This window comes from Aplysia californica, unplaced genomic scaffold (assembly GCF_000002075.1).
Source record: "Aplysia californica isolate F4 #8 unplaced genomic scaffold, AplCal3.0 scaffold00809, whole genome shotgun sequence".
In the NCBI taxonomy this organism is placed as follows: Eukaryota; Metazoa; Mollusca; class Gastropoda; order Aplysiida; family Aplysiidae; genus Aplysia; species Aplysia californica.
In genome coordinates this window covers 48,685-58,926 of record NW_004798079.1, presented here as the reverse complement: position 1 = coordinate 58,926, position 10,242 = coordinate 48,685, and the positions used below count along the sequence as shown (strand labels likewise).

The 10,242-nt window shown below is 39.6% G+C and overlaps 1 protein-coding gene across 2 annotated transcripts in view; it reads right to left on the bottom strand.

The window, feature by feature from the left end:
• Positions 1 to 9,935, bottom strand: part of LOC101858137 (protein Wnt-10a) — an 18,249-nt gene extending 8,314 nt beyond the window's left edge. For both annotated transcript variants that reach the window (XM_013088778.2, XM_005109724.3), the window contains exons 1-4: positions 9,497 to 9,935; positions 7,433 to 7,695; positions 1,904 to 2,029; positions 527 to 696 (exon numbers count right to left, since the gene is read on the bottom strand). In XM_013088778.2, the coding sequence (XP_012944232.1) occupies positions 527 to 696; positions 1,904 to 2,029; positions 7,433 to 7,695; positions 9,497 to 9,555 (618 nt within the window). In that variant the 5' untranslated portion in view covers positions 9,556 to 9,935. The remainder of the gene's footprint in view (positions 1 to 526; positions 697 to 1,903; positions 2,030 to 7,432; positions 7,696 to 9,496) is intronic.
• Positions 9,936 to 10,242: the final 307 nt, after the last annotated feature.

Sequence of the window (10,242 nt, the reverse complement as noted above, 5' to 3'; positions counted from 1 at the left end):
AAGGAAGAAAGAAAGGAAGAAAGAAAGAAAGAAAGAAAGAAAGAAAGAAAGAAAGAAAGAAAGAAAGAAAATGAAAGAATGAAAAACAAAAAAGAAAGAAGACAACAAAAAACAACAACAACAATGACAAGGGCAACAACAACAGCGACAACGACGACAACGACGATGACAAAGACGATGACAAAGACGGCGACCGCGAGGAAATAAAACACAAACAAACAAATCACAAACACCAAACACTTTCTATGGTCGCTTTTAAGGACAACGGGCTAATCCAAATTTCGGGGGTTTCCAGAAATCTTGACTTACACCAAAAGTGGGCATTGCCCTACCTATAGGAGAAGTTTGGTTGGTTGCATTGGTGTGAATATTTGTTTGGCTATATAGAAAACTCTCTTCGTCTTTAAAAAGAAACTGAGCAAGGGGCAAGAACTTTACCTTCGATTTTCTCAAATCAGCATTTTTCGGGATAGCTCTCTTGTGCGTAAAAGCGACCATATGTCAGCTGACGTAAAAAGACACTCACCAGTCTGCCAGCTCTGTTATTGTGTAGGTTGATTTGACTATGGATGTCCCGTGCTGCTTCTTTCAGGTCCAGGAACTTCCGGGCGTACTGACCGCCAAAGTTGATGTTGTGGGAGCAGCCTCCCCACTCGAACGTCTTCTCCACATTCTGCAGTCCCCTCTGGTGGCGACCTGAGCAGTGGATGGAACAGCCGGGGGACATATGACATTTATATTTGGCAATATAATCACGGAACAGACAGACACATAAGCCGTACTGGCAGTTTCGTCATGGACATTTTAGGAAAATAAAAAGACATACTTGGCAATGATATGATCACTGAAAGCAGGGGAAATAAGTCACATTTAGCTATATTATAGTCAGATATTATAGATTCAAGAGAAAAACAAGCTGTATTTTACAAGAATTTGATTACAGTAAAACGGAAAAATAGCCATATTTGGCAATATGATCACATAAAATCCAAGGAAATAAGCCATATTTGGCAATATAATCGCAGAAATTGCAGAGAAATTAATCACATTGCCTAATAGGATAACATGTTATGAACATTTTAACAGTATGGCAAAAATAGCGATATGTTTTATGTGAGAAAACACTAATAAAGCAAAGGAAATATAATATGATTACTCAACACGCGTTTAATTTAGTTTGTTTCTTTGATTATTCGCTTGTATTCTTGTTGTTTTGCTGGGGGTTTTTAACGTGGGTGGATGGGTTGTAGCTTTTTTGAAAATGTTTTTTGTGTTTGTTATTTGGTGGGTTATTATGTTTTATTTTTTGTTGTGAGTTTGTGTGTTTGTTTTCTTTTGGGTAGAATCTAGATATGATGGAGGGTGCGGTGGCGGAGCGGTTAGTGCGCTCGTCTCCGAAGCGGAAAGTCCGGGTTCGAGCCTCATTTCGGACAAGTATTTTTTCGCCCCCTCCTGCCCACCCAGCAGTAATGGGTACCTGACTTCCGAGTTGGGGAAGTAAAGGCGGCGTGGAAAGGAACTGGCCACCCTACCACAATATACCGAAGGCCCAGGAAGTTGTCTCACTAACAAGATAATCCCAACAATGTCCGGATCGGACTCGGGAACAACTTTAGTTAGTTTTAGTAGAAGTCCTACGGTACACACAACTGCCTAAGGTCATATGAGCGCCAGAAGATTATAGGTGTTACAAGAGAGTAACAGATATAAAAAAAGAAAGAAGAGGAGATAAGGACGAAATATGTTTCCTAGGAAAGAAGATGAAAACGACACCAGAGCACCCGTTAACCACCCAAGAACAACTTTCGACAATATGATGAAGTAACTCATTTTGTCAACACGCTTCACATTTTATTCTCTGTCTTTCCATTAGACAATAATAATGGTGAGGACAAGCACTCACCTCTCCTGCCGTGCACGCTCATGTCACAGCCACAAGACTTGAGCTTGCCCATGCTGCAGGCCTTGGACACCTGGTGGGTCACTCCTGCTGCAGAGATGGCATAGGCGAAGGCGGTCTCCTTATAGCCTGGGTGGATGGGAGAAACGCGGTGAACGATTTGTGGCACGACACGATGGAATCGGGTTCTCGTCAATTTTTGAACATGGTGAGTTATTGGTATCATCTGAAAGCTTGTTCATTTGACTTCCTTTGTTTGAAAAAAATATCAATTTATCTCAAATAGAAATCGAGATATTTGCAAATGAAGGAGGTGGAGGTCCCCTGATTTTAGAGGTAAACTTGACGAGAAAATGGCCACCAAAGATGAGTAATTTCTTTAGCTTGAGAATCAGTGGAAACTGAAAATTTACATTTTTTATGCCTTTAATCAACGTTTTTCAGTAAAAAATCAACACAAAAAAATGCGCTTTAATAGGCATGGAAGGTGTTGGGGCCAAAAAACGAAAATTCGATAAAAATTCACAAACCTGTGGAAAAATACCAGTTTCTTCTCTTTGATTTTTTACGAGCGCCTGATTTTACAACGCTGCCTCACATTTAAGAATGTAGGGGAGACATAATAGCCGGATCAGCAGCAGGGCAAATACAATTGTTCGGAAATTTTTTATTTTTTTTTTATTTTAGTAGAAGTTTTACGGATCTCGCAACTGCATAAGGTCATATGATCGCCAAGGGGTGGATGTCAACAGAGAAGTCCTTACAGGGAATCAGACTTACTCTGCTTACCTCTTTAGCTTCAACAGCACAAAGTCTGCTTCGACTATCAAGGCACCCCGGAAATAGCGGGTCACAAGAGAGTGACACACATTCAAAAGAAGTAGAGGAAAATGGGCGATAGTAAGGATTAGGAAAGAAAAGGCAGCAGTTCCCTGTTGTAGTTCAGGCATAGTTATGAGCATAACATTGTTGGATCAGCCCATTTACAATTCTACTGTACATTAGAACGAGAAATGTCTCCCCTTTGGGAATGGCCTAAAGACACTCCAGTCAGTTGCCCGGGTTGGGGGGGGGGGGGTTATGTTTCGGAAAATGTCAAACCAGAATAAACAAATAAGAAACGCAAGTGTGCATAATATTTCACAGCATGAGTACTGCTGCATGCCTTTTACAGTTTCAGAGAAAGAAACTTGGGTCTCTTGCCTGATACAGCGAAGTGCTTAGTCTTTTCGCCACAGAGGTTGGTTACGTCCCTTGGAAATGTCAATTTAGTACAAACTAAAACATAAACTCGTCTTTTTAATTCTATTTGTGGTACCACTTTAGCAAATTTGGCAATGTGGGGAAAAACACCGAGCATCAACAAAAATACTAACACCAATGATTTATTTCCAGAACCATCAACTATCTATTTTGGGCAATCTAAGCTTGACAAGAAAGTCTGCCACGCTCCCAAGTAAATTATTAGTGGAAATGTTAACCTCGTGGGGAACGCTTTCAGTAAAGAGTGCTTTGTGCAGGCACGGAGCAAAGTTCATTAGCAGACAATTAGAATCATTATCCAGATCGCAGCCTTACCCCGCCAGCGGTGGTGTTACTTCATCCACGGTAGACTCTAGCTTGAGCTTTAAAGTCGTAGCAAGATCAGGGAGTTATATTTTACTTGGGGCAGATAGACAAGGAGGAAATCTGCACGTTACCTACACATCTGTGTTTCTATCTATCTATCTATCTATCTATCTATCTATCTATCTATCTATCTATCTATCTATCTATCTATCTATCTATCTATCTATCTATCTATCTATCTATCTATCTATCTGTATGTCTGTTATTCTGTCTGTCTGTCTGTCTGTCTGTCTGTCTGTCTGTCTGTCTGTCTGTCTGTCCGTCTATCTATTTATTTATCTATCTATCTATTTATCTATCTATCTGTCTGTCTGTTATTCTGTCTGTCTGTCTGTCTGTCTGTCTGTCTGTCTGTCTGTCTGTCTGTCTATCTATTTATCTATCTATCTATCTATTTATCTATCTATCTGTCTGTCTGTCTGTCTGTCTGTCTATCTATCTATTTATCTATCTATCTATTTATCTGTCTGTCTGTCTGTCTGTCTGTCTGTCTGTCTGTCTATCTGTCTGTCTGTCTATCTATCCTCCCCACACCCCAAGCACTTACAAGATCGTGGCACCAGCACATGCGTGTACCTCCATCTCTTTTGCTCTCATTAAGATGGAAGCGATAAGTTACAAGACAGAAAAAAGCAGGAACAGAGAAAAAGAGAAACAAATAAGGCGGGGAAACGTGTTGTTCCAGCAGCTGATCAGGGGAAGACTGAGGTAAACAGATCCGGTGCAGACTGGGCAGTGGCCAAAAGTTAACCCTGACACGTCCAGCTAATGAGCCGCCCATTAACCCCAGCATGGGCTCTACACAAGCCGTGTCTACAACTCGGTCTGCTTCCGCTTATGGAGCAATCAGGGTAATTTCCCCTGATGTACTGTGCAAAATGACGCCAAGCACTCGGCTCGTTAGAAAGTACACAACTAGAGCTACGGGTTCACTATTTGGTAACAGAATGTTGGTAACTCTTTCTGTGCCAGGGCTCGACCTATCGTTGATATGGTATCATCTCCCTGACAAAGTAGACTTTTTAAAACTCGATGAAATGACCCTTTATAATTATGTGAACTTGAGATTTTTTGGACGCAATTTTGTTATACATTTTTTTGGTTTTGTCTTTCCGTCGATGTATAACATATCGACGGTGCTTTATTTGACAAAATAGGGCCAATAACTCACCAATCTTTGTAATAATTATGTAACCTTCAACCTTTCACTAACAACACACAGATCTGAAACAACCATGAAACATCCATTTGTGAGGCAGCGTGGTGGAATCAGGCTCTCGTCAAAATAATCTAAGTGAAAAAAACTTGCATTTTTCCGATGGTTTGTGAATTTTTATCAAATTTTTGTGTTTTGGCTCAACATCTTTCATGCCCATTAAAGAACTCATTTCTGTGTAGATTTTCTGAAAAACGTTGATTAAAGGCACAAAAACGTCAATTTTTAGTTACCACGGACTCTTAAGCAAAGGAAATAACTAATCTTTGGTGGCCATTTTCTCACTAATTTTACCTCTGAAAACAGTTGACCCTTACCTCCTTCTTTTGCAAATATCTCGACCTGTATTTAAGATAAATGGATATTATTTTTTCATCCAAATAAAGACAAGTGAACAAGTTTTAAGACGATACAAATGACTCTACACGCCCCAAAATTGACGAGAGCCTGATTCCACCACGCTGCCTCACATTTGGTACGGAAAGAATCCAGACGGACAGACAGGATCACCAACGAGGAAGTATGAAGAAGAATGAGACAGAGCCCAGTCAGAGATGAGATGAAAAGAAGACGTTGGCGATGGATTGGACACAATTTCACGAAGTCAAACAGCTGCATATCACGGAAAGTGCTAGATTGGAACCCACAGGGTAACAGATCAAGGGGAAGACCACGTGGAACCTGGAGAAGAGTCATGGAAATGGTTGTACAGAAAAGTGGAAAGACATGGAGTGACATCAAGCGACTAGCCCAGGATAGGGAAAGATGGAAAGTGTTTGTTCGTGGCCTATATCCTGATCCAGGGTGAGAAAGACAATGATGATGAGGGAAAGAGTTAAAATGCTATACCTAGCTGTTGGCGCTTTCTGTTATCTGTTATGTCTGTTAGTTTTACAAGCAATTTTGTAAGTACACGCCTCACCACTGGGTGTGTTGTTTTTTTTGGGGTTTTGTTTTGTATTTTTGTTTATTCGTTGTTTTGTCTGAACGAATTGACACTTCCTATTGGCTGATCAGGAGGTTACTTGAACTTATTGAGCCGTGTATATATTTTGATTGGACTCTTTGGGTTTATCATATTAATGTGTTCTGCTTTTTTGTGCTTTTGTTAGAACGTTTGAGTTGGGTATTTTTGACATTCGCTCAAAACAGTGTTCGCGTATCATATTATTATACATGAGATAATACAGGAAGAGAAATAAATACATTAACGGATAGCCAGCGAGACAGAAAGGCGAAAAGACAGAGACAGAGCAAAATGAAGAATGAAAGAAAGGAAAAGCGGGATGAAAGGTAACGATAGAAAAAGATTTATATTTTGTCGTAAAGGAGAGAGAGAAAGAGAGAGAGAGAGAGAGAGAGAGAGAGAGAGAGAGAGAGAGAGAGAGAGAGAGAGAGAGAGAGAGAGAGGGAGAGAGACAAAGGGAGGGAGAGATAGATAGCGAGAGAGACTGAGAAAGAGTGAGTAAGAGACAGACAGATAGATAGACAGATAGATAGACAAATAGATACATACATACATACATACATACATACATACATACATACATACATACATACATACATACATACATACATACATACATACATACATACATAGATAGATAGATAGATAGATAGATAGATAGATAGATAGATAGATAGATAGATAGATAGATAGATAGATAGATAGATAGATAGATAGATAGATAGATAGACAGAGAGAGAGAGAGAGAGAGAGAGAGAGAGAGAGAGAGACAGACAGACAGACAGACAGACAGACAGACAGACAGACAGACAGACAGACAGACAGACAGAGAGAAAGAAGGGAGGATTGTGATCTACAAAAGTTTGAATGTGCCTATCACCAACGTCTTTATCGGTCAATCAAATCTTACCCTTTGCCCTCCAACCATACCCTTACATCCCAATGAACAAAATACCACAACAAAGAACAGACGACAAACAACATCACTCCAATTAGCTGTTCACATAATATAATATTATAAATATTATAATAGGCTAATAATTTTGAAAAAAAAATATTAAGCAATTTCTTAACCAGTGTTATCAGTTGCATGTACTCAAAAAATAGTACGTCGAAATTCAAATTGAAAGAAAGCGAAACAAATAAATTTTTAAAAAATAAAATAAAAACATAAAAACGATACATAATGAAGGTGCATAACTTTCTTTAAAAATGAAACAGTTTTTTTCTGCTTTCCTGTAAAAAATTAATTTGCTTTGTGGCCCTAGAATATTAGAACAGTTTGCTGATAAACTTAACTCTATCCGTACGCCATGGGGTCTTTTTCATACTGCCGGGGTCGTATCATCCACATTTTTGAATACTTCTACTACGAAGTTCTCTTTGAAAATTTCAGTATTTTTCAAACAGACAACTATGTAAAGCGTACGGATCGGATTAACTAGTAAATTTCCTCTTTGAAAGTGGTGGCACAGAATTCCCCACATCGTATGTATACGGTAGTAAAACACGACGTACGGATAGGGTTAATCAGTGATATAGCCTGCGTGTGATCAAGAAATAGTACGTGGAAATTCAAATTGAAAGAAAGCAAAAAACTGTACATCTTTAAACATGAAACAGTTTTTTTCCAGCTTTCCTGAAAAGATTAATTTTCTTTGTGGCCCAAGAATATTAGAACAGCTCGCTGATTAGCTGAATAAAATAAAATAATTAATACCTTTAGCTAGGATGGGACTGGCGTGCGGATTCTTGTTCTTCTTCTCAAGGGATGAGCAGTTCCAGCGGTGAGTCCTGAGCTGGAACTGACACTCGTGGATAGCGATCTGCACGCCCTGAATGGCCGAGGCGGTGACGTCAGGGTACTTCCGGCACAGGTTGTACTGCTGGGAGGACAGTTCCGGGTAGGTTTTGCACACGGTGTTGGGGTCAAGGACAGGTTCCTTCTTGATGTTCAGACGGAGAATGTTGTTTCCGGAGCCCCTGGGGAGAGTGTGGGTTGTAGGTGTGAAGAGAAGCATGTCGACACAGTAGGTGTAAAGAGAAGCATTTATCGACACAGTAGGTATAAAGAGAGACATATCGACAGAGTAGTGGTCTGTTAGAGTGGTCTTTTAGAGAAGCATATGACACAGTAGTGGTCTTTTAGAGTTGTCTATTAGAGAAGCATTTATCGACACAGTAGTGGTCTGTTAGAGTGCTCTTTTAGAGAAGCATTTATCGACAGAGTAGTGGTCTGTTAGAGTGGTCTTTTAGAGAAGCATTTATAGACAGAGTAGTGGTCTGTTAGAGTGCTCTTTTAGAGAAGCATTTATCTACACAGTAGTGGTCTGTTAGAGTGCTCTTTTAGAGAAGCATTTATCGACACAGTAGTTGTCTGTTAGAGTGGTCTTTTAGAGAAGCATTTATCGACACAGTAGTGGCCTGTTAGAGTGGTATTTTAGAGAAGCATTTATCGACAGAGTAGTGGTCTGTTAGAGTGGTCTTTTAGAGAAGCATTTATCGACACAGTAGTGGTCTGTTAGAGTGCTCTTTTAGAGAAGCATTTATCGACACAGTAGTGGCCTGTTAGAGTGGTATTTTAGAGAAGCATTTATCGACAGAGTAGTGGTCTGTTAGAGTGGTCTTTTAGAGAAGCATTTATCGACACAGTAGTGGTCTGTTAGAGTGGTCTTTTAGAGAAGCATTTATCGACACAGTAGTGGTCTGTTAGAGTGGTCTTTTAGAGAAGCATTTATCGACACAGTAGTGGTCTGTTGGGGAGTGGTCTTTTAGAGAAGCATTTATCGACACAGTAGTGGTTTTTTTGTCACTTTTAAGCACAAGGAGACTATCCCGAAAAAAGCTGTTTTAAGAAAATTGAAAGTAAAGTTTTTGCCCCTTGTTCAGTTTTTTTTTTTAAAGACAAGGATTGTTTTTTTCTGTAACCAAATAAATATACAAAATAATGAAAATAAACTGCTCCTATAGGTAGGGCAATGCCCACTTTTGGTGTAGGTCAAGATTTCAGGAAATCCATGAAATCTGGATTTGGCCGCTTATCCTTAAAAGCGACCATGTAGTGGTCTTTTAGAGAATATCCACACAGTGGTGGTCTTCTAGAGAATATGGACACAGTAGTGGTCTTTTAGAGAAGCATTTATCGACACAGTAGTCGTCTTTTAGAGCTACATAAGTTTGTACTGGTCATTAAAATGTTTATATAAGTATATCTGCTTGTGTTTTTACGTTCCGGTACAGTCTAAAAAAAATTTCCCTCTGGGATAATAAAGTATTATCTTCTCTTATCGTATCTTATCTTAGTGAATAATGAATCATTTTCGTGAGCGTTTTACAGCCTTTACACACAAGAACCAGAAATAAAAAAACAAAAACTGACTCGCACTCAAACCACAGTTGGCCGATTTTACGGACAAACGGGCTAACCCAGATTTCGGAGATTTTCAGAAATCTTGGCCTTTACCAAAAGTGGGCATTGCCCTACCTATTAGTTTTTTGTTTAGTAGTATAGGGTTTTACGGCGCTCGCAACTGCTAGAAGAAGTTAGGTTTCATTGGTACGCATATTGGTTTAGTTATAGAGAAAACTCTCCTTTTCTTTAAAAAAACTGAACAAAGGGTAAAAACTTTACCTTCGATTTTCTCAAAACAGCATTTTTCGGGATCGTCCCCTTGGGCTTAAAAGCGACGATTTCTCCCTTCCCTTCCCCACAACCACTCCCATACAACCTTCCTCAAACCACAGTTCTCCCATCCCTTCCCCAAAAGACTCCCCAAGAACTCACCCACTTTCCAGCACCGCGACTGTTAGAATGATGAATGTCGTCACGAGATGATGATGCATATTTCCCGTCTACCCTGTGCTCAGTAGCGTGTCCCCCCTCCGGGATCTCATTGCTCCGGGTGGCTGATGTGCCCTGAACACGTGATCTCTGGCTCCCACGTGACCGCTAGCCTTGTTTTCATTGGACCAAACCTCAGATTAATTATTTCTTACCATTTCTGTTTGAGCACACACACACAATTAAATCCGTGAGCCAAAGACACAGCAGTATCCTTTCCAAGAAGCAGTATCCTTTCCAAGAATTGGGGACAACACTGTTAGAAAAAGCTGCTATCAAGAATAATCCAGAACTTTATTTTGTTGAGTTCGCTGCTTCGGTTAAATTGTCCTCTCAATACAGAAGGAAGAATTCTTTATCTCTCTCACTGCATGTCCTGAAAAGAAGAAAAGGTATTTAAAGTGAAATAAGAATAATAGCATTCCAGTATTTCATGTTTTGTGTTGGTGTTTGTGTTTTAAAAATCCCAGAAATATAACAGCACGCTGATAAAGCTAAAGTATATTGTAGAAATAAAATGGGCATCGATCTACAAGAATACGAGATCGAGAAAGTTGTTGTTTTATTAAAATTTTAGTTAGAGCTTATTGTTTTATCTGTTTGTTTGAATAAAGATAAAAATATTGACGCAACAGACATAGGTCATTTGTGAGGCAGCGTGGTGGAATCAGGCTCTCGTCAATTTTTGG